Source organism: Branchiostoma lanceolatum, chromosome 14 (genome assembly GCF_035083965.1).
Source record: "Branchiostoma lanceolatum isolate klBraLanc5 chromosome 14, klBraLanc5.hap2, whole genome shotgun sequence".
Lineage (NCBI taxonomy): Eukaryota > Metazoa > Chordata > Leptocardii > Amphioxiformes > Branchiostomatidae > Branchiostoma > Branchiostoma lanceolatum.
In genome coordinates, this window is record NC_089735.1 from 11,827,680 (window position 1) to 11,855,634 (window position 27,955).

At 42.3% G+C, this 27,955-nt stretch overlaps 3 protein-coding genes across 3 annotated transcripts; 1 reads left to right on the top strand and 2 right to left on the bottom strand.

Moving 5' to 3' along the window:
• The first annotated feature begins 192 nt into the window (after window positions 1-192).
• On the top strand, window positions 193-14,019 carry LOC136449069 (S-adenosylmethionine synthase-like). Its single transcript, XM_066448870.1, has 9 exons — window positions 193-353; window positions 5,798-5,875; window positions 6,336-6,458; window positions 6,842-6,954; window positions 8,761-8,904; window positions 9,465-9,683; window positions 10,296-10,478; window positions 11,387-11,520; window positions 12,242-14,019. Exons 1-9 carry the CDS (start codon window positions 263-265, stop codon window positions 12,342-12,344), a joined length of 1,188 nt encoding a protein of 395 aa, XP_066304967.1. The 5' UTR covers window positions 193-262; the 3' UTR covers window positions 12,345-14,019.
• Window positions 14,020-14,329: 310 nt separating this feature from the next.
• Window positions 14,330-19,625, bottom strand: LOC136449068 (thioredoxin reductase 2, mitochondrial-like). Its single transcript, XM_066448868.1, has 5 exons — window positions 19,475-19,625; window positions 18,865-19,110; window positions 18,125-18,245; window positions 17,305-17,446; window positions 14,330-16,929 (listed from the first exon to the last, which is right to left on the bottom strand). Exons 1-5 carry the CDS (start codon window positions 19,591-19,593, stop codon window positions 15,956-15,958), a joined length of 1,602 nt encoding a protein of 533 aa, XP_066304965.1. The 5' UTR covers window positions 19,594-19,625; the 3' UTR covers window positions 14,330-15,955.
• An 816-nt stretch (window positions 19,626-20,441) lies between these two features.
• Window positions 20,442-27,115, bottom strand: LOC136449070 (SPRY domain-containing protein 4-like). The gene is made up of 4 exons (XM_066448871.1): window positions 25,977-27,115; window positions 22,205-22,398; window positions 21,727-21,867; window positions 20,442-21,388 (listed from the first exon to the last, which is right to left on the bottom strand). Exons 1-4 carry the CDS (start codon window positions 26,311-26,313, stop codon window positions 20,990-20,992), a joined length of 1,071 nt encoding a protein of 356 aa, XP_066304968.1. The 5' UTR covers window positions 26,314-27,115; the 3' UTR covers window positions 20,442-20,989.
• Window positions 27,116-27,955: the final 840 nt, after the last annotated feature.

The following is a 27,955-nucleotide window of genomic DNA, read 5'->3' on the forward strand; positions in this document are numbered from 1 at the left end:
AAACTAAGCAATTGTACACATTTTCGTACTTCACAACACGGTATTTAATAGTAATTATGTAAATATTTATTACAATTGTGTAAAAAATGTCTAAAAATATCAAAGGACCGGCCCAACCGCCAATCAGAGAGCGAACATTTCTGTCGTCATGCCCACGTGACTGTCCCGGTGTATAAAGCCCAGCGCCGGCCTGTCTTCTGTCTTCTACACATAGATCCACGAGGGTGAAGAGCTACGCACGTTCATCGGAAAAATTAAAGCCATGTCTGCCGAGACTTCAACCTCCCACATGAATGGAGATGCCCCCAGAACTTTCCTGTTTACCTCAGAATCCGTGGGAGAGGGCCATCCAGGTACGTACCCTGCCGTTCTCGTTAATATTTGCCCCAAATGATCGATTCTCACATAATTTGCTCCCGCGGCAGACCGATTCGAAAGCGGACCCCTTCATTTTTTCGGCGGGTTGGCTCTTTCTGACTTGTCTTCTTTTCATAACTCTGAATGCATATCTACCCAAAATCTATACCTGATTTTGTGATATGTTTAATTTTGATTGCTTATGAATTTCGATTTTAGCTTTTAGAGGAAGTAGATTGTTTAAAATAAAAGCAGGTGTAGACAATTTCCACCCCGCAAGGTTCTTGGGACGGTCGGTTGAACCAGTTGCAATTATCAGACTATTTCTTTCTTTTCCGCATGACGATCCGCCATAAGCCTCGTGACACCGCCTTGTTCAGACAGCACTGTCATTCCACGTGGCTTTCCTTTTACTATGATTACGTTCTGAAGCATATGATCTCATAATTTCATACATTCTTGGACATTTTTTCTACCCCCGTGAAAAGAATTCTACCGACTCCTCGCGGTATTGCACAGTCATGCACTGTCATGCTGCCATGCGCAGTTTCTTCCGCCCATGTTTGACCGTGAATTCTGCTTACAAAACCGCCACGAAATACAGCACTAGTAATCTCTCAATCACCATGAATACAAATCATGGCATCCACACCATTTAATCTCACGAAATCGTGATATTTCTGACGTTAAAAGGGGCTCGGTCAGTTTTTTTAACCTCTCGCCGGGCGTTTATGTCAACAATAACAAGCCGTCCGCCTGACGCAGCTTTTATTTTGAAGGTATCGGTTTAACTGGTTCTAACTGGCCCGGACCGGTAGAGACTTGATCGAGGTTTATTTTTGTCGGGTTAAATGAGTAGAACGTGTTATTGATCTGATCTGGTGGTCAGGATAGGGGGTCAGGGACCCCTTCCCCTCCCAGAACTTGTGAGCGAAGGGCAATGTCACCCTTACCCCCTACAAAAAGAGACAAACACCCTCACGAACTGACATGCCAATCTAAGCAGTACACATGTTTTGAATTGAGTGACAAGGTTTTCCTTTGATTTGCAATTGTCGTTTCAAGAAAAAAAAACGGATTTAGAATTTGCAGTGGGCACAATTGAATACGAACCTTGCATTGGGCTGATGATTATACCCGAGTAGATTTTCTTATAATATTTGAAGCATTGTTGGATAAAGTGGCTTCCTTATTGAATTAAAGACTTTTAAGTTAACTCAACTGCACAATTGTATTTTGGGGGAGGAGTCTATGATCACTTGATATGTGCAGGAAACCCAAGCCAAGTCAGAAACAATAAACTTTTACTGCCCATTTTCTGTATTATTTAGATATCAAGGTATTCTAACCTGGTGAAAAACACACATAATTGTCCCGTAAACAACCTTGTACCAGAGAGTTTTGTGTGTGTAGGGGTGGGTATTGCATCATTTCAACGGCCCCAAATCCTGGTTGGTCAAAGATAGGCACCACTTTTCAGCCTCAGTAAACACTTTGGTCAACAATGTGCTCTGTGGACGACCTTTAATGCTCCAAAAGGTTAAAGTAAGGGGGAGGGGCAAGGCATGTGCAAAGTTTGGGGGAAGAAACTGGGAAAGTGGTTGCCAGTACTTGAAACATAACTGGTGCAATCTGATTGTTTCATTCTCTCCAAGCAGAGGACCAGAGGGGTTCCGGCTGGTTTTTGACGTTTGTCAGGTTTTTTTTTGTCTCTATAATTTTATAGAAAAAAAAACACATGACAAAGTAGAAAGCCCGACAAAAACGCTTAAACACACCAAAAAACAGCCGAAACCCCTCCTCTGCTTGGAGAGTAATTGTTTCATACTTGTTTTGGTCCTTGGTTTGGTAGTGTTTCTACAGCAAAAGTGTCAAAATTTTCTCATCCAAAACTATGTGAGCTTCAGAAATTTTCAAGTCTGACAGGGGATTTTCTTTGCAAATTACCAACTTAGACCAACCTCCTTGCTTAGACAGAGTTTGGTAGAACCAAGTGGTCACATGCTCGTCAGTCCTACCTCATGTGGTCTTTGAATGAGCTTAAAAGTGCTCACATGATGCACATTTACGCATGCTTGTTGTGACTGATAAAGGATGACGTTGTCTGTTGATCCTGTTTGGAAAGAAACTGGACTGGTCCTGCCATGAATATTCATATTTTCCCAGTCCTCCCACCATAAGTAGTATTTCAAATAACATCATGTGATGCACATAATCCTCCGAACATTATTTTTTGGTGTTTACTGTTTAAGTGTTGTTTTGTTCTCTTCCATTGGAGGATGGCAGTACTGGTGTACTTGACTCAATGACTGTAATCCATCTGAGAGCATCAGCTGAGATAGCAATGGTGTTTGAACATCTGTGTCCCGAGGGAATATCCTAGCCCCGATCATTTGTTTGTTGAGCTCAGCTGGGAAGGAAAGACACAAGAACCCGTTTCGTACCAGGATTTGGGAATCTGTATTCACCCAGGCATGGGATAGTCTGGATGCCTGACCCCCAAACTCTGAAATATCTATCGTGTATGGGAGTGATCCCGACTCGCAAATTCTGGTCTGAACAATCTGAATCCGACTTCCGGGTCCAAGGTGGTTTATCCCAAATTCACTTCTGGAGGTGGATTTGACGGCCCAAATAGGATCAATCCTGTACAATTTGTAAACCCTGGTTTGAATGGGGCGAAGGATGTTCCACCAGCTATATTCAGGGGGTTCAACCCTGATGACTCGTAACAGTGTTTGTTTGGAAAAGAAAGACACAAGGATGCTACATGTACGAGTTATGTCCATGTATCCAGAAAGTAAAAACAGTGACATTTTTGGCAGATGAGATACTGTAAATGCAGAAATGTTTGCTGTGGTTTCATGTCCGCGGTTTTCGCGGTGACCGTTTCACCGCAAACTTAAAACCGTCACAAACATTTTTGTCCAATACTGTAGCAGTATTTGACTATAGCGCTACCGCAAACTTAAAACTACGGCGAACACTCCATTTTCGCCTTAGCGTGAAATAAAAACCATACAAGCTTCAATGCATTTACAGTAATCTAGTTTAGCGATTCAATGCAAGTACAGTAGCTTCAATTGCATTTGTTCTGCAGGTTGACAATGGATCATAGTTTTTGAGATTGAAATATCCTGAGAAGTTTGTTTTCTGTAGACAAAGTATCTGGAGATATTGCCATGTGTTAATTTTAGGGTCAGCACATTTCTGCAAACACAAGTAGGCATGCAATCTTTTTTTTGATGTGAAGAATAAGTCTGACATCCAAGGGGAAGTTGGAAGATCTATGTAGCCATTTTGTGTGCAAATCTTGCTGAAATGTGCTGTTGAGACTTCAACACTTCAAGTTGTTTACTGCATGATAGTATCAATTCCTAAAAAGTCTTCTATAAAAATCTGAAGGCCCAGGTCATGCTTAGGACAAAGTTTACTGACCCACACTGCAGGTGTGTGTGCGAACAGACTTGCAGGATAGCAGGCACTCATCGTTTTTTTCTAAGTCAGAACTAAGGCCAAAGATCATGAACCTCCTGTTTCTTGCCATCTCAGCACGATTGAGACCAAAGGTTAAAAGATACAGCTTAGACTAGACGTTACAAATTAAGCCAAGAAAACTGTCTCACGTGTTCAGGCATGGGGTTGGCTGGTATTGTTTAACTTTATGGTGGTCAACATGCTTGCTTGTCATCTTTTTGTGTAGTTTGTGGTAGAAGAATGTTTTCTCTTCTCTTCTGCAAATCATACCGTTTGTTCAACGCGATCGCCTGATTTTGTTGTTTTCTAGGAGAGGGGGGAGGGGTGGTCAGGGTCCCTTTTTGGGGGGCAGTTTGCTCTGGTGCTCGCTGGTTAAAACTGGTTGATGCTGGTTTCGACTAGCTGCATCACTTCTGCAGTATCAGTCTCCAGGACATTTGTCAAGTCTGCATGCCGAAGCTGAAATACTAGCTGCTGCAAAACTATTAAAAGACTGAGTGAATTCCAGACAAACGGTGCATTTTTCACTGCCTAGTGTAGGTCAAATCATCATTCAAAAGGCAGAGAACTTAAACTTGAAATTCTATGAATGAATACTGTGATCTATTGAAGGAAAACCCAGGACTTTTTGCTCATCAGATGGAAATTAATATCACGCATGACACACCCTGCCTGATATATGACAAATCAACATTCAAAACACAGAAGTTAAAATTGTGTGATCTATCGGAAACAAAACCCAAGATACTACTTTGTTCGCTAGATAAGAATAATTAACTTGCCATTAATGGATGCCATTACTGGCATTAGCTTCAGACAGACAAGTTTTTGCATGTAGATGAGCCCAGTAGCAGTACAAGGATATGCAGCTGTGGTACAGTGGGGGAGCTCTATAGTATGCTATTTTGAGGAGTGGTGTTGCATCATACAGCATGCCATAATACCACCAGTGAGTAGGGGGTATCCTCCACCAGTGCCAAGTCATCAGACAAGCATCAATGCCACAAATGGTTGTGGTTTGTCAAGTTGGTGAGAGGCATGGGTGAAAATGGTGATGAGTTGGCCCAAGTAGATATTATTACATTTGATTTATTCTCTATAATTTGTAGGCAAGTTCGTCAGCTGTAACTGTAAATGCAGAAATGTTTGCGGTGGTTTTATGTTCACGGTTTTCGCGGTGAGCTTTCAGTGCGAACTTAAAACCGCCGCGAAACTTTTTGCCCACCTATGACTGTAGCACTACTATTGTTTCAAACGCAAACTTAAAACCACCGCGAACACTCCATTGTCTCCCTAACGCGATATACAAGCCACGCGAACTTAAATGCATTTACAGTATTTCATTGGAATCTGCTACGCAACTGATAAAGGTGGAATTTCAACACCTTTTCCCCGTATGAAGATGACCATGCGTTTGCCCCTTCCCCTATGACACCTATGTTAATGTAAGAATTGGGTGAAAGTTCAGGGGGTCAGCAGTGAACGACCTGTAGCACCCTAAATATGAGGCCATCCGCACAAGTGCTGGACTTTGGTTTGAACTAAAGGGCTTCTTAGGTCAACATTTGTGAAGTAAATGTATACTCATGCCAAGATGTGGCAAAGAAAAGTTAGTGCTGACATTGAGGCTGTCAAATTGATTGTTTGCACTGTAAGTTGCCAGTGTATGTTATTATGTAACGGTCATTCCATTGACCCTAAGTAAGACAGTGGATTTTATCTCGTAGAAGAAGACGAAAAAGAACTTTGATACGCGACAATTGTAACATACTGGAAATCTTATGGCTATCAGTGGTGGCTTCATTTTTGTGGTTTTAATAAGCACTTCCAATGTACGACTGTACTACAGACTTGTTTAAACTGCAAGCTTAGAGATTACCCTTCTATTGCATTTACAGAAATGATTGCAACATGGACAGAACAGAATTTATAAGACATGTACATTTTTCTTGTTTTTCTGCAGATAAGATCTGTGACCAGGTCAGTGATGCAATCCTCGACGCACATTTGAAGCAGGATCCTAATGCTAAGGTGGCCTGTGGTGAGTTGCAACATTTCAAACTTGCAATTCTTTGAATAGTTTTATATTATTGATTTGGTTGTCGTTGGAGTAAAATACTCTCACATTTATGAATCTGTAATAGTCTGTATAATGCAAACTCCAACTGTCCGGGGGTTTCTGTCCCCTCCGGCAAGCCGGTTACAGGGCGGCGAGCTGTTACAGGAGGCTTGATTGAAATCAGGCTAAATCTGTAACAGTTCTGACATATGTGATGTACAAATGCTTGTTGGTCTCTCACTGAAGTTTCCCCTTGTACTTGTGGTGACTAATGTATGAATGCTTGTGTTGGTCTCTCACTGAAGTTTTCTCTTGTAGTGTAAAATAATAGTTCAGCTGGTCCCTCATTAAGGTTTTTTCTTGTAGTATAAAATAGATACAGTACTTACAATAAGTTACATGTATTTTGGTCTCTTACTGAAGTTTTGCTTTGTGATCACAGAAACTGCCACCAAGACTGGTATGATCCTGCTGGCTGGAGAAATCACATCAAAGGCAGTGGTCGACTACCAGACTGTTGTCCGTAACGTAGTCAAGAAGATCGGCTATGACTCCTCAGACAAAGGTAAGAAATTACTAAGAATGCCTTTATCTTAAACTTGGTTGTCAGGGTTTGAAATATCCACCTACACTCTACAATTTGCATTGAAATTTGTGAAACTACAGCAAGAATATAATCATCTTGCAGTTTGGTAGGTCAGCTTGGTATTAAGAATCACATATTGCTAAAAATAAAAAACTTATTTCAATCGAAAGTAAATTGTACATTGTGGTAGAATCATGGTATCCCTGTTGATTTTGTGGTTTTGAACATAGCTTAGTGGCAAGAGTGTTGGTGTGGGATTTGATTTCACCATCTCTACTCAAAAACGTCCTTATTTAATCTTATTTTTTTTAGTTAATATCATTTATTTTGTATTCTAAGGATTCTTTTTTCCTTGCCCACAGGTTTTGATTACAAGACGTTGAACCTCCTGTTGGCCATTGAGCAGCAGTCTCCCGACATCGCCCAGGGAGTGCACGAGAGTCGTAACGAGGAGGACATTGGAGCTGGTGATCAGGTACGGCCTCCAAGTTAGATTTATTTCTAAAGATGAATTGTTACACATCATGGTACTCTTTCATACAGTGGCACTAGTGTTTCTTAAGTCACTGCCAACGTATTGCAGCCCTCTGTAGTACGATTAAAGACACATCCTTCAACCTTCAAGAAGCAAAAGCATAATCAGTATTCTTCTGTGTCCTTGCTTTGATAGTAGCCATTAGTCACTAGTAATACTTACAGGGCTCGAAATTCATTTTTGGGAATAGGTGCACTGGTGCACCCAACCCAAAAAATTAGGTGCACAGAAAGAATTTTGGGTGCACCACATAAAATGAATGTCAGCAAAACATAATTACATGACTAGTACAAAGTTTAACGCTTTTCAGAACTTCAATCTGAAATTCAATAGCTAACAAAATTTCAAAGAAGTAATACATCAAATAAAGTGCCTTTCCTAACACTTACATTTCAAGAATATTCTGTAAACTAGTGTACAAATAGTACCTTTGGCTTTACCCTATAGCGTATAAAATTTTTGGGTGCACACAGGTGCACATGCACCCAGTATTTCGAGCCTGACTTATATCAGGGTACAAAGGGTAATGCTTTTTTTAGCATGATGCAATACTGAACATCAATGAAACAGCTTATCAGCATGAATTAATATTTGCAGAATCCAGCTTTCCAGATAAGCTGTAATGTGTAGATTCAATTGCTGCTTGTGTTGTACATGTAAATGTATAATGAAAGGCAACAAAACCTAGGATTTAAGGTCTTTGGATTAAAAAATAACACTTTATCTTTAGTGTTGAAAATCTTGTAGCATTTGAAAAGCAGACAGCAGTACAATCATATATTGATATACAGCATAAGAGTCTTTTCTTAGTTAAATCTCATTTAGTTTAGCAACCATCAGCACTATTGGAAGCCAGTATGAACTGGACATACTTAGGAAAAATAGTTTAAGAATAACATGTCAAACAAGGACTCTGGACTCAGTTGGCAGCTACACGTGTTCCTGAAATCAGGGCATCAAACAAACATTACGTTACATAATATTTACATAAGTGTTTAAAGCTCTGGCCTTCATGTCACAGCTAGGTTAAAAACTAGTTTGGACAATGTTAACGGTCTTTTTGCACCCCACGTTTTAGCCACACTGCCTTGAATACTGCCTTGAATAATTGTAGAAAATGTACGGACAAACCTGTCTTTAGTGACTAGGGGTGGATACCGGTTCGCTGGACCTGATTCGGACCTTTGTAACATCCAAGAACCGAGTCCAAAAAACCTGAAAGCCAAAAACCTGAGTCCAAAAAAACTTGAACAAAGTACAAGTATATTTTTCTATTTTGTTTGACATAAAGTGTTTTGAGTCTCGCCTCTGACAAAAAAGGCATTTAAAATAAGTGCAACATTCAAATATCAAACACTAGTTTATCTTCTCGCCAAGAAACCTTTATAGTCGTGCGTGTCAGTATCAATTTTCCATGCTTAATATTGGTCTAATGAAACAAAACATCAACTGGACAGGATCAGGTCCAGGTTCAGGTCCGGACCTGAACCTAAATCTCTGGACCTAAACTTGGACTTGGACCTTATTAAGCCGAACCGGTATCCACCCCTAATAGTGACCATTAAAGGGACTTGCAGAAAATGGTCACAATATTGAGGATTCTTAGGGTTAGGGTTAAAATCTAACTCTAAGGGACCACCAAAAAGTGACCGCACTTTTATGCTGAATTGATCACTAGTGCAGGTCTCACCACAGTTTCAACAGTATGTCACAGACATGTTTGCTCATCATGTTTCTATTGTGCAGGGTTTGATGTTTGGCTATGCCTCGGACGAGACCGAGGAGTGCATGCCGCTGACCTGCGTGCTGGCCCACGGGCTGAACAGGCGGACAGCGGAGTGCCGCAGGAACGGAGAGCTGCCCTGGCTACGACCCGACACGAAGACTCAGGTAAATACTGAGTCACCTATCAGCTTCTTATTTGGGCTGTTTTGCAGCGCCTCAACCTTTGGTACTATAAATTCTGCAATGGCCTTTGCCCGTTGGAGATGTTTTTCGTGACTATTGAGGTGGCCAGAGATGAATTGTAATTGTAGGAGAGGTTACAATCCCAGTTTGAAGATCATGAAAAGGGGAGAAAAATGATATCTGTCCCCAGATTTAAACATCACAGTTCAGTATTTCTTATTGTACATGTTCTGGATAGAGAGAGACTTACAAAATCTAGATTAAGTTATTCATCATTAAGGCCCCTTTACGCTGATTGTTAGGCCAGTGACTGTATGGAAGGAAAAATGTTATAGGTTTTTAAACTGTCTCTGTATCAAAATGTTATAAATTCTGTAAGTTATATGTATTCTAACTCTTAGTCTACTTAATTGTGATGGGAATGTAGTTTTTAAATGACGCTTAGTATTACAATGTGATAAGTCAACACAATTCAGTAATGTCTACGTACATAACTGCCATGCTGATTTAATAACATTTGAACATTGTCTCCTGTTGTACAGGTGACGGTTGAGTATCGCTTCGAGCACGGCGCCTGCATCCCCCTCAGGGTGCACACCATCGTCATCTCCGTTCAACACGACGAGACGATCAGCACCGAGCAGCTACGCAAGGACCTGAAGGAGCACGTCATCATGAAGGTGGTTCCCAAGGAATTGCTTGATGACAGGACTGTCTACCATCTCCAGCCGTCTGGCAGGTTCATCATCGGGGGACCACAGGTGAGCTCTCTGGGCCCTGTCAGAAGGTCCCATCCATTTATATACCTGCACTTAGCCCGATAGTGCATGAATGTACAATGAGTGTTATTTTTATTCAGCTTTACAGTGTACTGTCACCAGCCTAAACACTGCCTCCAGATTTAGACATGGAAAGTTATGATAAATGCATGGTTTGGGATGGATGGGGACCATATAATGCAGAAATGTTCGCGGTGGTTTAATGTTTGCGGTTTTCACGGCGACTTTTTCATGGCAAACCACCGCGAACATTTTGTCCAGTACTGAAACAGAGTGTGACTATAGCGCTACCGCAAACTTAAAACCACGACGAACACTCCATTTTCCCCCTAGTGCAAAATATATACCATGCCAACTTAAATGCATTTACAGTATGTCTTTTCTTTTCCTTCTCCTTCATGGTTTAGCATCTACTGTTAGAGTCCATGTAAAGGAAATTATATAAGGTAATCAGGTCCCAGATTAGATTGGTAGAAGTAGGACTTTGCAGTAGTAAGCTAGCCTATCAGATTTCCATCATGTAAAGGATATGATTGTTAGAATCTGTGCCGTATTCCGATGTTAAAACTTTGCCTTTGTTTCTGTGTCCTGTAGGGTGATGCTGGTCTGACTGGGAGGAAGATTATTGTGGACACCTATGGAGGCTGGGGCGCCCACGGTGGTGGTGCCTTCTCAGGGAAGGACTTCTCTAAGGTGGACCGTTCTGCCGCCTACGCCGCTCGCTGGGTGGCCAAGTCACTGGTCAAGGCTGGGCTGTGCCGCAGGGTGCTTGTCCAGGTGAGATTTAACACTCAATGGTCTTGGCTTTGCAAATTACATATAAAGACTGCTTGTGACAACAGGTTTCGAATTTTTTGTTAGCGTTTTTGACACTTTTTCGAACAGAATATAAAATTTGTTAATACTAATAGTTAATAACAATTTGGAAATAATCCGAATCTATTACAAATGTAGTTAAAAAAACCTGTGCGGTGACTTGGAATGGACTCTATGCTGATTTATTCAGAAAGGAATTCTCATATAAGCAGAATTGTGAGTTCGCAGTAACATTTTCCTCCTATAACTATATGTACAAAAACTCTAGCATAGCCATAGTGGGGGATGATAGCTAGCAAGGTACTTATGCATGTAAGAGTTTGAACATGCTATTATCCGTGGACTGTCATTAAAACTTCCACATTATCTCAGAAACGTCAGCTTTTGCATAATGGAAGAATTTGGTCATTATTGATCATAAAAAGTAACAATTGTTTCTGTGGCTGTTGTTTGCAATGGTGACTTAAACTTGCCATCCTTAGCAGCTGGTATCAACAGCTCCAAGTATGCAAAGTGGCAGTCAATACTGGTTAAAAAATAATACAAATACAAAAGAACAAAACCTGTGTCAAACACTTCTAGCTGTTTACTGGTTGTGAGGTTAAGCTAAAGAGTAATGGTTTCTGCAAAGATAGAGAGAGACCTATATTATAAAATCTAGATTAAGGCCCCTTTACCCTGATTGTTGCATCAGTGCCTGTATTGAAGGAAAAATGTTTTAGGTTTTTAAATGTCTATGTATCAAATTGTTTTCAATTCTGTAAGTTTTATGTATTCTAAATCTTAGTCTACTTAACTGTGATGGTAATGTAGTTTTTAAATGACACTAGTATTACAAGTGTGACAACTGTACAATGTTCTATTCCCAGGTGTCCTACGCCATTGGCATTGCGGAGCCCCTGTCCGTCAGCGTGTTCTCCTACGGCACGTCCCAGAAGTCGGAGGATGAGCTGCTGGAGATTGTGAAGAAGAATTTCGACCTGCGTCCTGGCATCATTGTCAGGTGAGGCCTGCTACAATTTTTCTTTTGCTTCTGCCAAGGAGCATATGTTCTTAAAGCATGTGAACTAGTGCTGCGTACCTAAACGTAACAACAGGCACAGGTACCGGTACAGAGGTTTAGGTACAGGACCGTCCGGACCTGTACCTGTACCTGAACAATTTGAAAAATTAACATGTGTTTCTCTGAACTTGTTCCATGAGAAAAACATAATCTGTTTTCAACTTGTCAGTATCTTTATTCAAAGAACATAACTAGGTTTCCTACCGCCAAACTCCCTTGGCCTAGCTATCCAAAATCTGTCCTGTCTGAATGATCTGTTGCATATTAATTTAGCTGTTCCAAGGTATCACTTTGGTCCCATGAACCTAAATGGATTATTCTGTTGTTGTTGTTGCAACGCTTCTAAATAAGTGATTGATTTTGTGCTCACTGTCAGCTTCATTTAGCAGCTTGCTTGTAAAGCATAATGTTATCTATGTACCAGTGAATGCCATACTCTGTACCTTGTACAATTGTTGTGCAATAAAGTTATTATTATAAAACTGCACAGTATATAAACCTTGGATGAAGCCTGTCTAATGAATGATACGTAAAAGCACTCCTATGGTGTGGAGTAGAGCCACTTGCCTTTCGACTGCTGTGGTGGTTGGGGCGGGTAGGTACCAAAGTATGACCATCCTTCAAACCATCTAACATGTACTATGCTTCGTCTATTTCACAGGGACCTGAACCTGAAGCGTCCTATTTATGAGGCAACCGCCTGCTACGGTCACTTTGGCCGCGACGACCTCCCATGGGAGCAACCCAAAAAGCTGGAGATGTAGACTCCAGATTTTGCTGTAAAGCATGCATATTGAGATGCTTCTTTTGCATACCCCTTAGTATAGTAAAACTTAGAAAACTAGTTGTGACCTTCCACTTGAGCAAATGTATGAAGTGTATGCAAGTCCAATTCTACAAGTTATATATAAAAGGAAATCAGGAAGAATGTCCACTTGAATCTCTATGTTGGGTACTCGAATACTGGTTCTTGAGTGAGTGGACGTCGTTTGTAGAGACAGGTGGCTAAGATGGGTCGTCTTACAGAAAAACCCATCGATAAACGCCCCCGTTTCTGCAGCTGGGCCAGTCCAATCTGTGGTTGGTGGCAGGGTGGTCCCTACAGAAAACACCCGATCGTGCTCACCCCCGCGGTTGGTAGTGGTGCAGTCCGCCGCCTCGAGAGCCAGTAGTCGATAGGAAGGGCTAGACAGGGCGCTTTGGGCCTGAACCATTCCGTTGGGAAGTTGGAGTTGAAATTAGCGGGTGTTACTACAGAAATCGCCCGCTAGTGCTGCCCCCTCCATGGATCCGTGCTGCTGCCAATCCCCCTGGCTAGCCCTTCTTCAGTCAAACTGGTATTCAGATCAAATGTTGTATCACCTGTGATATTATGAGTTATGATATTATTAACACAAAAGTGTTTGTACGGAATGAAATATAATTCTTGACCTAAAGCTGGCTGCATTTATGCATGTAGAGTTGAGCTATATGAGCTTTATTATACCAATGTAAGGAGGTTGGATGGAAGACAAAGTCCACTTGATAAGTCGTAAGAAAGTAGCTTGTGGCCAGTTTTAAGTCACTAAACATTGCAATGTAATCCTCTTTGGGCACAATATGTACTATGTATACTTACTAACATGCCTTAACTTGTGCTTTGGAAGAATGTTTCAGACAAAAACTGAAGTGTGAAGGCTACAGATAAACACAAACCACTGGTAGAACACTTAAGTCACAAAAGCTTACCATTATTTTCTAGATATATACCTCCATTGTTGCTGCCATGTTGTCAGAAACAAAACAAATCATGGGATCATATGAAAAACCTTGTTGCAGATACTGCCGTTCACTCTTGCCCTTTGTACTGTGGGGTTCAGAGGGGGTACACATGTCGTGCCCCCTCAAATACAGATGTACCCACATGCAATATGCATTCCATATACCATAGAGACCGAGTGGTATTGTCTGTAACTTGGGGGTGGTGAGGTGGAAATGAGCAAAAACATTTCTATGGGATGGACCACAAAGGATCAAGGGGATGTGTGTTAAACAACACAGAATAAACGAAATCAATACAAAAGGTCCTCAAACAACTGGATTTATTTTGTATTGTGTTTCCCATTTCCTGAATGTCTAACCTTCATTTATGTAATGAAGAAGTCATTCGCACCAGAAAGATAAATGTAGCAAGACCTGGAAAAGTTAACACTGATATTTTTTAATGGAATCCCATCCCCACGTTCCTGACTGTTTCATCCCCTAATATTTAACCTTATTCCTGCTGTGTAACCCAACTGCAGATACAAATGTCGTGCCAAAAGGCTATAGCAGCAGGGAGAAGGTTAAAACAGGCGTGCAAAGAACACAGGCAGTGAATCTTTGAAAGGAAGATGTACAACTGTCCAGTTGTTATAGTACCCGGTGAAAAGTCTGGATAAAATACATCATCTCTAGCAATATTTGTCTCCTGTGAATACTTTTTTATAGTTGGTACAAAACTGACTATTGAGGTTATTTTTCTTACACACCCAAGAAGAATTTACCTACGGACATTTTGGTGGACTGCCACCTTCTTCAGAGTGATCATGACTAGTTGACCACAGTATCAAGCATACAACGGTTTTATTGCGCACTACAGGTAGGTGTCGCTGCTGCATTGCTTATAAGAATGTCGTCCCAAGCTTAAGTTATCTTATAGAAGAAATAAATCACCAGAAAAAGAACTAATAAACTGGTCATAGACAAGGAACGACACACATACTGTAAATGTATTTAAGTTTGCATGGTTTTTATTTCGTGCTATGGGAATACTGGAGTGTTCGCGGTGGTTTTAAGTTTGTGGTGAAACGGTCGCCGCAAAATCCGCGAACATAAACCACCGCAAACATTTCTGCATTTACAGTACATTGTATCAAGGAAATCTACACTATTCATGGCCAAATCTATTCCAGTTTGGTATGTAGTTATCTACCACATGTAGTTTGTACATACAGATGTGTCGAAATTTATACAAGGACCACACATTCTCACACCTCATTTATTATGAGCAAAATTTTCATACATCCATCTATTTCACTATAAGAATTATTTCCAAAGACCGTGGATTGTTGAATTCCATGGCCATGAAATTGACCACTTAGGTGGAGAACCCCACATCTGTGAAGGAACTGAGTCGGACAATATTTAGCCATTGTTGAAAATAAAGGAAAAGTGGAGCATAGTGATCAGACATTTTTGATTGATAGAAAAGGGGGTGTTGTTTAAAACAAACGTAAAATGGTTGACCCAACAGTGAATATGTAGGACACTAAATGGAAGTAGCTTAGTGCTTTTATATTCAAAACGCAGCGCTGCAGCCAAAGAAGGAAGAAGAAAACACACTGAGTTGACAAAGTCTATTAAACTTATGTTGTATCATTTGCATTATGACCAAATTAGGTGGGTGTAGTACAGTATTATTTTCAGAAAGGGGAGTGTTGTCAGTAGACAATTTGACACAGTTAAACAAACGTTGAAGAAGTAGAGCATGGATGCAAAAAGAAACCCTGTTTGGCTGTTTAGTAAATGTATCCCCATTTCATACTTCACATTTCTAAAACTTTACACACTATCCCTTAAGTTTCACCACCACTTGAAAGTGGTCAATTCCACAATCGTTGAAGTCCACATTTCACGGTCTTTCAACACATGTGCCCATAACCCTGTTGAAGAACATCAGACCTGTTCGGCCCCTCAGGTTTAAGAACAGGTCGTCATACACAGCAGAGCTTCATACTATACTATAGATGCACATGTCCAGGGGATAAACACAGTACTTATCTGTAACCAATGCTGATTGGCTCTTAACATTGTGACCTTTAGCATTTGACCTTTGCACTTCAAAAATCATATATCTACATGTAGCTACTTAATGGTTTGCAAACCTGGAAAAGGCAGTTTCAGAAGTTTGCTTCACTTAACATTTGAAACAAAAATATGAAATGTAAGGTGTTTTTAAAATTTTCAGAATCAGACTATGTTTCTAAAAAAATGGTACCAGTACTCTTAGATTCTCACAAGCAAACAACAATGGATATCTAGCATACTTCAATGGCTGTAGGACTTAGATCTTAAGATTAATAACTTACAGATATGTACTGTGTTTACCTCTCAAAGCAGTAGTCCCACCAATAGTAAAACATGCCTTGGGCTGTTCTTGACAGCATCTTCAAAGCAGTGTTCAACATTATAAAAAGTAAAAAAAACGAGATATTCTGATGCTATGACCTTATAATTATGATCCGTAAATCTTTGCGGTGGCAAACTTATGCTTCGTACCACACTTCGAAGATGATAGTCAAGGGCAGACTCAGGGTTGTTTTACTGATTGCTGTGTGGGACTACAACTTTAGCCTCAGCAGCCTGTCACAGTGGGGTCCAGTCCAGAGCGTTTGGTGATGCCCATTTTCACCACCTCCTCAGCACACGTAGGGTGGATCCCCACACTACTCACCATCTCTTGGTACGTCAGGCCAGAACGTAGGGCCACCGCGAACCCTTGTGTCACCTCCCCCGCGTTCGGACCGAGGAAATGGAGCCCGACTATCTCCTGGTCCCCGTCCCGTTTACACACGGCCTTGATGTAACACTGCGAGGCGTCCCGTTCCGGGATGTAATACTCCAGAGGCTTGTAGAAGGCGTGGTAGACCTCCACGTCATCGCTACCGAATCTTTCCAGAGCTGCCTCCTCGGACAGTCCTACAGAGCCGTACTCTAACGGAGTGAAGACCGTGGTCGGGACTTTGTCGTAGTCCATGTGTTCGTGAGTGTTGGCAAACAGCCGGTGTGCTAACAGCCTCCCCGCCTTGATGGCGACTGGTGTCAGTTCCGGTCGCCCGTGAAGAATGTCACCTATTGCAAAGATGTGGGGGACAGAGCTTTGTTCAGGGTTCTCGTCTCGCCCTATCACCTTTCCTGATTCGCTGTACCACTCGACTCCGACGGTATCCAGTCCGAGCGTCCCTGTATTTGCAAACCTACCGACTGCCATCATGACTGTGTCGAACGTGCTTCCACCTTCCTGGCCATTTCCATCCCTCCACGCGACCTGTAACTGCCCGCTGTCCGTCTTATCTATCGCTACGGGAACGTGTTGCCGTAGAAACCGAGTGCCGCTCCCCTCCATGTGATCGGTGACTAAGTCCGCCATCTGGCGGTCGAATCCCCGTAGCGGGATGGAGCGAATCATGACGGTGGTGTCGAACCCCAGGCCGGTGAGGAAGCCAGCACACTCCAGGGATACGTACGAGGCTCCAATCACCAGAGTCTTTCCTGGAGGTTTCTCCAGCATGAAGAGGTCATCACTGGTGATGGCATATTCCATCGCACCTGGGGAGAATTAGGTACAGTCAAAGTTGAGCAAAACTGACTAAAAATAATCTTCGATGTTTTCCTTCTGTAGAAAATTGTGATTCTAGAAAGCTGAACAAGTGAGAATATTTTGCTCATGAATTGCTTTATAAGTAATACAGAGTTACCAGTGATTCATGATAATGTAAGAAGCAGAAGGATAAAGTGAGTAAAGCAAAGCTTGAAATGGCACTATATAACCTAGGCTGATAGTATGAATGAAATTCATTACACTCACAACAACTGTACAGGCTACAATGTATGGCAAACAACAATAACTAGCCAGTTCACAGCTTGATCTGTGCATGCACAAAGTGGTGTATAGATGATTATAAAGTAGAACTCTCCACTGACCTGGGATATCTGGGTACTTGGGTCTGCCTCCCACAGCTAGGACTATGTTACTGGCTGTTACTGTCTTCTCTTTCCCATTGGCTGACAGCATTCTCACTGTGTGGGCATCAAGTAAGGAGCCCTTTGCATTCTGATAGTCCACCTGAAAAGTTGGTGTTTGTTTGTTTGTTTGAACCTTTGTTTATTGACCAGGAGCTGAGTAAGGAGATATGAATTAGACAAAATTTAACAAGGATTGCATGATTAAAGTCTGTAAATCACTACTAAGTCTTTAGATCTGTAAACATAGAGTTGAATCCTTGCACATACTGGTACATGCTTTCACCAAACCACAGCAAAATTTGGCGACCACCTGGCCAATGTGGCCACTATTTGGCAGTCCCTTAGATATGGTTTTTCTCACTGACACAAGCATTAACCCTTGTCCTGCTGGAGTTCCAGAGCAAAAATATACCCCCACTGCTGAAGTGCGTAGAAAAATTTGAAAGAAAGGGTACTCGTTTGATATTGCTCAATTTTAGTTACCACGCTGTACAACAACCGCGGGTGCAACTAGCGCATTGTAGAAATATTCCCAACCCAGCAATTGTCTGGGCTTGCAAACAGAACAATAATGTACAACCCGGCAATTGCCGGGCGTAGCAGGACTAGGGTTAAGAATCCTCACGGTCTATACTCTATAGTGATTACCATAGACCAGATTTTATACTATAGGTTCTGAGTGGTCTTCTTGGGCAATTTTGACTGTATTTGTTAAACTTCAGAGCCTATAAAACATCTATAGAATCAAGAAAGTTTCATGTTTGTTATTTTGTCTCACATTTTTGTCCTTGAGCTGCACCCTGTGTCCCCAGTTGAGTGACTTGACGTGTTGCTGCACCACTGTTGTCAGGGTAGTCCAGTCAATGGTGCGATCAACATGCGCATTCCACCCATATTTCCTGAAAGTATGATTTCATTTCACAAAATTTTAGGTGAAGCAAACTAACATGAGCTTTCTTTGTAATACAAACAGTCAGTGGGCACTTAAAGCTAGTGTCAGCATAGCCTGGTGACCATCTCCACGGTTTGGCTTAAGTGCGCTTTAACGGCCCCAGTCCTAGACCTTTCAGGCTATACATGTACAGCTATAATTTATTGTATGTATCTTTACAGCCAGACTTTCAGATTACTGCTTTCCAGTAGCTAAAGTAATTGAAACCAACTCAGTGAAAATTCTCTGGCATGGGCTTATAAATATAAGCCTTTATTATTGACCTGGGCAGGTTGGCAACAATCTTAGCACTGTAGAGAGGGGATCAGGACTATTCAGCCCTTTACCAACTCAGCCCAGTCAACTTGGCCCAACACTCTGGTCAACTCAGCTAGGTTTAGGGTTAGAGTTAGGATTGGGTTGGGGTTAGGGTGTTGGGCTGTGTTGACCATGATGTTTGGCAAGTTGGTCTGATTAGCCATGGGCATTGATAAAGGGTCAAAGCATCAAATATCCCCATAGAGATACCGGGGAGCTCCCGATGAGACAGAGATACCATGCTAAAGTCAGCCATGGGCTCTCCTTACCTTGCATCCTGCACAGCGTGCCCCAGCAGTGCTGCATGGTGCATCAGTTTTTTGGGGATGCAGCCGACATTAACGCAGCACCCCCCCAGGCCCCAGCGACTGCCATGGGGGGAGGGGTCCACATAGTCCAGGACCAGAACACGTGCACCCAGCTGGGCAGCCTCTTTAGAACAGGCCAGTCCGCCGGACCCACCTCCCACAACAACCAGGTCATAGTCGTGTTGTGCGGTCACTGAGGTGGACAGTCTGAAACAACAGGTTCAGTTCTAATATCTAAAGCATTACATTGACTTCCTCTCTAGTTTTACCAGTATTTTTTCCGCATTTATTTTACCCTTCTGAAAATATTCTAAACCTTTAGCTTTGTGAAATAAGCTAGTATAACTTGTAACTTTCAAATTTTCTCGAGGGATACGTTTTTCACCACAAGATAATGCTACATTGTATAACAAGATAACTACTACCTTGTATAGCAGGATAACTACTATCTTGTGTAACAATAATAGTGCCGCCCCTCCCCTTTACATTGCCTTTCGTAATCAAATCGTTGTTGAAGTTATGTCTGTAGAGACATGTAACGCCCAAGAAATCACTATACATACGCACTGACCTTCTTGAAAACGTTGACAAGCCGACTGTATTAGGTGACAGTCTTGTCGTACCCCAACGGAGCTGCAAACAGCCACGAATGAAAGCTGTTCGCGGAAAACCCGCTATGGGGGCCGCCATCTTGTTCTTGCGGTACGACAAGCCTGCACTTTTTGAAGATATCGCTAGAGAGCACTGCTGTGTGGTGCCTATATCAATGTCTGCACGGGAGACCATGCTATCAAACACACCATTACCATGGGAACACTGACTTGTTTTGCACGTGCTTTTGCAGCATGTCCTACGTCTGTCTAGTGGCACCACAACTAGATAGAGAAACGACGCACAGGCACGCGAAATAACCCAGTATCGAAGAGCTAAACTCTAACATCTGCTTGGAGGTTAGCCATTTTGTTTCGGCAGTGCCTGTTATTCTACTGCCGTTTGTAATTGTATCGCTAGAGTGCACTGTTGCACTGTCAGACGCTTTCGATATTCCATTTTTGGCGGTTGCTGGCATTGTGGTTGTTTGATAATGTCCTTTCTTCCTTCCTGATCGTCCAAGCTGCAGACAGGCTGAGCCTCGCCAGAAAGCGCCATAAGGCCAGACGATTGCATTTCACCATTGCTATATGGCTGACTATAGTTGGTAAATGTGTACGCGCAGACTGCTGATAATCCGATACCGATTGAGAATGCTGATTTCACTTCGACTGATGAAATACATAGGACAATAGTGTGGCCATTAGCTATTATGCAGAAAAGGACAGGGCCGCAAACAGTGTGACGGTTTTCATGCAAGATATCTATATGTGACGATCAATGGGGAAGGCCGAGGGCGTAACGACGTCTATACAAGTCATCACATGACGTCACGACGTCATATTTGACGCAACGAAGTTATCTTTACACCTTAGGCGCAATATTTCAATCAGTGTATTTCAGACACCATGCCATACCGACTAACGTTATACAGATACAAACAAACGTAATTTATGACATTTATTTTTCATGCAACAAAATGTAGAAAATACCAACTATTACTTATCATATACAGGTTCGTTCGATTTACAGTGTTCAGATCGTTAAGAGGCAGACAACAATGGTTTTATTAGGTTGTTACTCATTTTCATTCGTTAGTCATGATCTCTCGACAGATACTCCCACATTCATCCCTATGTATTCCCTATCTGGTCGGTTCCTTTGTAAAATGGTAAAAAAACCATCTCCGTTATTTAAAGTCGCGCCATTTATTCCAAAAGCTAAGCGAGGCGGGAACCACTCTCAACCAGTGCAACGTATTGAGATACACAAAAGTATGGACGACATCCAAATATAATCTCGGCAACAAACATTATGAAGTGTAAAAAGAGGAAACAACACTGTCAATTGTACTAAGTACAGTACTAGTTTGTGAATATATATACAGACACATTTTCCAAGTGCTTTCGACTAAATGTACGTTTCTTCGGGATCTTGAGTCATTGTTTCAGCATTTTCAATTGTGAACTCCCGTATAATCATGGATTGTTCTGTGCTACCGGCTTCCCTCGGACGACCGTGTCACCATCCCGATATCGGCGGGGCTGACGGGCGGTTCGCTCAGCATACTGGAGGGGTTCCTATACCATCGCCACCACGTGGACGAGTCGCTCGTTAAAGTGTCTTCGTTAAAGTTCCAGAGGTGTTTGGGTACGGAGTAGCCCGTGTGTGCGGTGATATTCCCGTGGAACAGCTCCACGGCTGGGTACAGTCTCTCTGGGTAGCAGGCGCACCAGTACTGCATGTACCCCTGCTCGAACCGGACGTACATCGTGTCCAGGGGAGACTTACGATCGGCGTCTTCGAAGATGAGAAGCCCTCGGTCAGAGTCGACCAGGACACCGAGACGGCGCACAGGGAAGACGCCTTTCCACAGTCTCTTGTGCTCCCGACCCTAAGGTGGAAATTAAAGTTGAAGTGTAAAAAACACAACCCCATTGCATGCAATTCACATCAGATCAAACTTTATTGCACAACAATGGTAACGGGCACAATGTATAGAAAAGTGCTTAACAGTCTAACGCTAATATCCTCACATCTATAGGGAACAGGAGCTATATCATAAAGAAGAAATATGATGATAAAAAAACAGAATGAGTCTATGAGCTCTGAAATACGTAAGCAACAGCAGAAAGTCAAGGTTATAGAAATATCCATTCATTGAAGTCTAATTGATTAAAGACATTGACAGTTAACATCACGTCGATAGAATAACTTGACCTTGATACATACCTGATGAAGGGTGACGTAAGAACCGTCCACGTGCGTGTGACGTAAGCACCAGGACAGCTCGTTAGAGCCCAGGTGTTCATCGCGGGGGGTCATCCGGAGAGCCACGCCCACCGAGTAAGACATACTGTCCCTCACTGATACCTGGTACACAGGGAGAATATTCCGTCACAATTCTATTCATTCAAAATCGTTCAGAACTTTAGGAAATTATATTCGTTAAGATTCGATCACGCTTTACTAGGCTTTGCAAAGTATCATGATCTTAGTATATTTCGCAAGATGGAAAAAAATCTCCTTTCACGTTAATCGATTTGTTCGATGACAAGATGATAAATCTTCCTTATAAAAGGATGAATGGCACCCCCAACAAAACTAGGAAACACTGTACTGAAGGCCGATCTTTTGTAGAGTTTCTGAATAAGCAACCAACTTATCAATAATATTTGTGTGGGATTGCGTACGTAAAAACACGAAATACCTCGAAGTAGTGCTTCCCGACTTCTGGAAAGGGGGTGTCTCCCAAGACGGAGTAACTAGAGCCGTTGAACCGTTCGCACACGCTCGGGCTCCTGATGTAGTGGTCCTCACTGTCTTCAAACGCCACCGTGCGGTTCCGGTTGGAAAGGCACAAGTAGCTGTGCGCTGTCACAGGTCTGAATCGGAAGTCGAACCCTGAAATATCAATTAAGATAACACAATGATTGCAAGATTAGATAGATATATTAGAATCGGATGAACACACTTTTTGTAAGTTCTCGCATCAGCTGTTTGCTATATAGAAAACAATGACGTTGTGTAGTTCACAAGTCTGAAATACAGTACTAGTAATTAGCGCTGTGTTATCAAATTGATAGTTGCATCTATAACGTTACTTCTGTCCAAAGTGTTCTAGATATAGGAAATTTACACATACACGCCAGCAGTTTGTTTTCAGGCTATTTCTTGTACAGCTCTACTCGACAAAAACATACTATAGAGTCAAATGTTCTCATAGTATCCCAAATCCCCAAAAGATCAAATAAGAAATGATGATTTTTCGGCTATTCATCCTATTTACGCTATGTAATGACTTGAATAAAGAAAAGTCAACATGATCGAGTTAAGGCGATAACGGTGGAAAGTTCGCGGTCCAACGATCCACGCAAATATTACCACAAAAAGACAACGGCATAACCCCGTTCAGGTCTTTACTTCTGACATACTGAATTCGGGTGAACAGGTTTTTCAACGCTTGGATGTCTTTGTAACGAAGGATCATAGCATCTTTACTTCACTATTCAAGCCTCTGAGCTCACCCTTATTCGACCAAAACACAGGGGATTTTTCTTGTTAAGAAGATTGGCTTAAAGCTATAATAGGTCTATAATGAACACTCGCGGTTATTTTGTTTACTTATGACTTTCTATCTACCTAGGTTGTTTGTGCTATTTGAATATTTCATCACGTATGCCCACGCATCCTTTGTAACATCTAACCGGTAATTTGTAACGATTGCTGAAACGATGAGTGCCGTGATAGTTCGTGCCGACAGCACGTTCTGAACAATTGTTCCCTCCCAAAGCAGGTAAGAGCCTTGCCGACGGAGGTGGTCACGGTCGGCTGCCCGGATTGTGCCTCTATGTATCCGAAAGGTCGGGGAATGTGACCCGCTATCTAACGTGCTTAGTCCGACGGACAAAACCTGGGTTTGGAGACACAACCCGCATTAAGAGACCCCCGGAAACATGAATGGTCGGAGTGAGTGTACTTAAGGAGGTTTTAATCTGCCTAATCTGTCACGAGAGGTGTTTCTATAGGTTTGGGGTGTCAAATCTTTCGCGGTCCTGATAATGCATAGATACAAGGTGTGTTCAGATGGCCCGCCTTTCATCGCTGTCATTGGCAGAAAACAAACACTGACACTGCCCCCCTCCCAGCGACAAATCTTCCACGTTATTTTGTGATTAAATGATTCAGTACAACCAATGACGATAATGCTTTCTGCACTTGGCAAAAACAGATGCGAATGTTACCCTCGATGGCCAAAGTCCCCCGGCAAATGTTCTCCCTATAGCCGGTGCGGTTAGTCTGGTAGAGACTACACATCCCCAACCCTCCCCAAAACACAACAAAGAATTGTCAAGTTACGGTAAAACCTGTGCGGTAAAACGTAGTTAACACTTTTCCCTAGCCTCCGTTGCAGACTCCTTCCGGCTATTTTCTTTTTCAAGCTACCGTTTTATTATTACATTTTTTTCTTATTGGTGGCCGACCTAGAAAATGTAATAATAAAACGGCAACTTGAAAAAGAAAACAACCGGAAGGAGTCTGCAACGGAGGCTACTTTTTCCCTATTCTGACAATGTTTTCATGTTTGTTCCTACGTCATTTTAGACCTTTGCTGTTGTGCTATGTCACTAAAATACCTTTCTACATTACCCTTTATTGTTCTTCATTGTACCGTACAATAGCCAGGGGGATAACGAAGCACAGGGAAAGTCATGTCTTTGTCATGGGTTCTCATCCCTGACTGAACACGAAGAGAGAAAGGCGCTGACCTTTAAGTCACCTTTCTCGTTCTTCACTTCTGATGAAAGAGTGGCCTCATACTATCACACAGAGCAGTGAACAAGATGAATACAAGTGCAGCGCTTTGTACTTAAAACTCACATGTGGGTTTTAAGTACAAAGCACTTCACGGCGTAACATACCCCTCTACAATGTTGACTCAGTCTGGGTATTGTTTTGAAGGAAGGTATTCTCATAGTAACACGACATAAAGCAGTAAATAAGGTTAATATGAGTACACAACTTTGTAAGAAGAACTCACAACACCGCGCTACAATCTTGACAAGCTGGCAGAGCTTGGATACTGTCTTGAACAAATCTAAACTTCCCATAAGAATCTAAGGTGATTATAAATGCTACAAAATGTAGGTCAATAGTAACGTTCACGAATTTGAGCAATTTTAGGAAACTAGACGATTCATACAGAAATGTTTCAAATTTACTATTGTGAGTACAATAAGACCTTATATAACGTTCGTGCTCAGCAAAACTTACGGAACAATAGTTCAATTCCGGTCTTATGTTATACAGTGAATCATTGGTTGTGTGTGGAATAATACAATACATAAAACGTGCTTGAGACATCACAAATGCCTAACCATAATACACGAAGTAAGACAAAGCACTACACGACAGAAACCACCTGTAATAGGAAATCTTGCGGACACCTTTACCGCCATGCACAATTCACCAAACCATGAACGTGCCGTAACCAATAGCAACACTTACACGTCATGCCTCCTTACCCATGACACGTGCAATGTTCAGCAGATAACATCTCAACCGGCAACCAAAGGTGGAAAGAAATATTCGGATCTGAAGCACCTAGCGAACCCCCCTGGGTCCAAGTATAATTTACATTGCCCCGTGCTTAGTTATACTTCAAACACTTCACTCGCTGCACGGTAGCAACCTTTTGTATAACTCTCCGTACGTTTGGTTTCTTGTGTAGAAAGCTAGCACCAATCCGTTATACTTGGCACAATGAAAGGCCATGTATACAGCCTTATCTCTGTTTATCTTACAGAGTGCTGTTTGCAAGGCAACACGTAATTAATGGCGATAAAGGTGCGTAGACACAAGCCCTATGCACGGGAGAGCCGGCCGTAGGAAAGCCCACTGTTTTCTCGGTTAAAAGGCGTGTATCTTAATGGCATGTTTGACATTTAACAGTCGCAATATCATATCGGTTTGTCTCCATTTGTTACGTAGCAGCAAATACAAACAAGGGTGACTCGTGAAGTTCCCGTGGGAGCTATATTCCTATAAACACTGCCCATAGTATCAAATTCTGTTCTCTCCGTATGTCTGATTGTTTCTATTAAAGAACAGGTTAAAATAACAAACATAGAGAGAAAGTCGAGTGAGGGAAGCTGTGTTTTCAGGCTAGAACGTATACGTAGTTAACTAGTTTTCTGCACCAGTGTTTAAGTCAGCTAAGAAAATACGAATTGACTGGAGCATTCACAGTTTTAAAAATGTCGGATTCAGTACATTTCAAAGAACATATTAAGTGTCATTCTTACGCATTGACATATATTCCTTTTAATAATTTCGTAAATTTTAAACGCACTCAGTCAACGTACTGGCTCTAATTTGGGAACATCTGTAGTCTTGTAGTACCTTGTGTCGCCAAGCAACCAACATGATAATCTATCATTCAAAGATAAAGAGAGAGAGAGAGAACTGGATATAGCACATACCTGGTAGTTTTGTTGGCGGTAACCGTATGGTGAGTTCGGACAGTTCCTCCTTCTTTTTGTACAAGATCGTCAGTAAATCGTCCCGTTTGCATTTCTTCAGCAGGGCCTCAAGAAGACTCATGTTCTTCTCGCTCAGCAAGCCTTTAGACTTGAGGATCCGGAAGAGTAGTTCTGGTGTCTGGGCGGATTGTAGGTCACGCGAGGAGAGGTACCCTCGGCACATGTGGTACATGATCCCGAAGTCTGTTTCGGTCGCCATCCCGGCAATCTGGGCCAGGATTTGCCGGAAGAGCCGGACCCGAGGGTTCGCCGAGGCCGTCCGAGGCCGAGGCGGCATGGCGCCTTTCGTCTAGCCAAGGGTTTTTATTAAATATAATGTCCTTGGTCTTACTATGAGACACTTGTGAAAATCTTTAAAGTACAACGACTTCTCTCAGATGTTCAACTTGGCTCCGAAAGAAAATATAAGTTTCCTCGGACACAGCACATTATCAGGAAAAGAAAAGCACAACCGTTTTTCTTCCTTGCATGTACAGGGTATTGAGTGTGAAGTCTGCCAAAGTCGCTGAATTAGAACATCTCTCCGTGAAGAATTTCGAACAAACGTCTTGGCGTTGAAAACATATGAGGATTGTGAATATCACTCCGTGCTGCCGAATCAACGTGTGGTAGAAAGACAATAGAAAGTAACTGTCTTATGTTTCCAACATGGGGCCGCCGTCAATGTTAGCAAACAGCAGTTCAAATCTTGGCTCTCGGGCACTCTTGAGACACGGAAGAAATTCTTCAGCCGCCCGATCAAAGAAGTCACTCACGTTTATATCCAGCCGTGTCCGTGAAGTAAACGCGTGTTCCACCTGACGACACCTTACAGACCAGCACACCTGTCGACACCTGTGACGACGTCTCCCGGTTCCCCCTCGACCGGCCGGTCCCCTAATAAGCACGGCTTACACTCAAGGGTCGCACAGTCCTCTGCCCGGCAACAGCGGTATCCAGGGACTTTGCCCAAAGCTTGTTGTAAAGAACGTTACGTATTAGTAGTGCGCCACCTGCACTACTCTGCCTGTTTGTGGTAGTCACACACCAGTGCTGACCCGTCTCTTTTTTCCTCCGTCCTTAGTAACAGGCCCGCCCACTGATGGCTAGCATTACACCGGCAAACAATAGGGAAGGGGGGCCACTGTGGATACTGTTTCTTTACCCTTACCGGGTGGCACAGATCTCTACACCTGACTTCTAAATAATCAGAGTACGCGTGTCTTTGGAATGAAGGCGGGGTTGGTTTTATTCTGGGTTTGTGACAGAAAAAAATGTAGGCTTGTACAGTAGTTGACAGTTCCGTTAAAGATCGCAAGGAGCGCTTCCTTAGCGACGACGCCGTTACCAGAGAGTGAGAGACTATCTGCGGCAAGGGGACAAAGAGGGCAGGTTGTTTATTTTTTGTACGAAAGTGACTCGTTTTGTTTCGGTAAGACCACAACATCTGGCCAAAGCAGTGATGTTTGTTGGGATAAGCACTTCGACTGTTCAACTGGACCAAGAAAGTGTGTGTTTGTGAGTGAGATAGATAGATAGATAGAGATAGAGAGAGTGTGTGTTTGTTTGTTTGTTTGTGTGTGTGTGTGTGTGTGTGTGTGTGTGTGTGTGTGTGTGTGTGTGTGTGAGTGTGTTTGTTAGGGGGGATCCCAGAACTTCTAAATTTGGTAACAAATGTGTGGTCGCTATAAACCCCATATATATAAGTCTTAACACTTATGACTGATCATGTCTCGTCCTCAGGATAAAAGGCACTTGCCCCTAAATAACCTAGAAACAAATCAATGTAATCATCAGACACAGACCCCGTCCTTTTATCAAAACTTGAACTTCAGATGGTTCAATCAAAACGGAGACAGAAGCGAAGAGACGCCACAGTAAAAAGAAGTCCCTCGCGGCTACCGATAAATGCGTCACAGATGTGTAATATGATACATTAA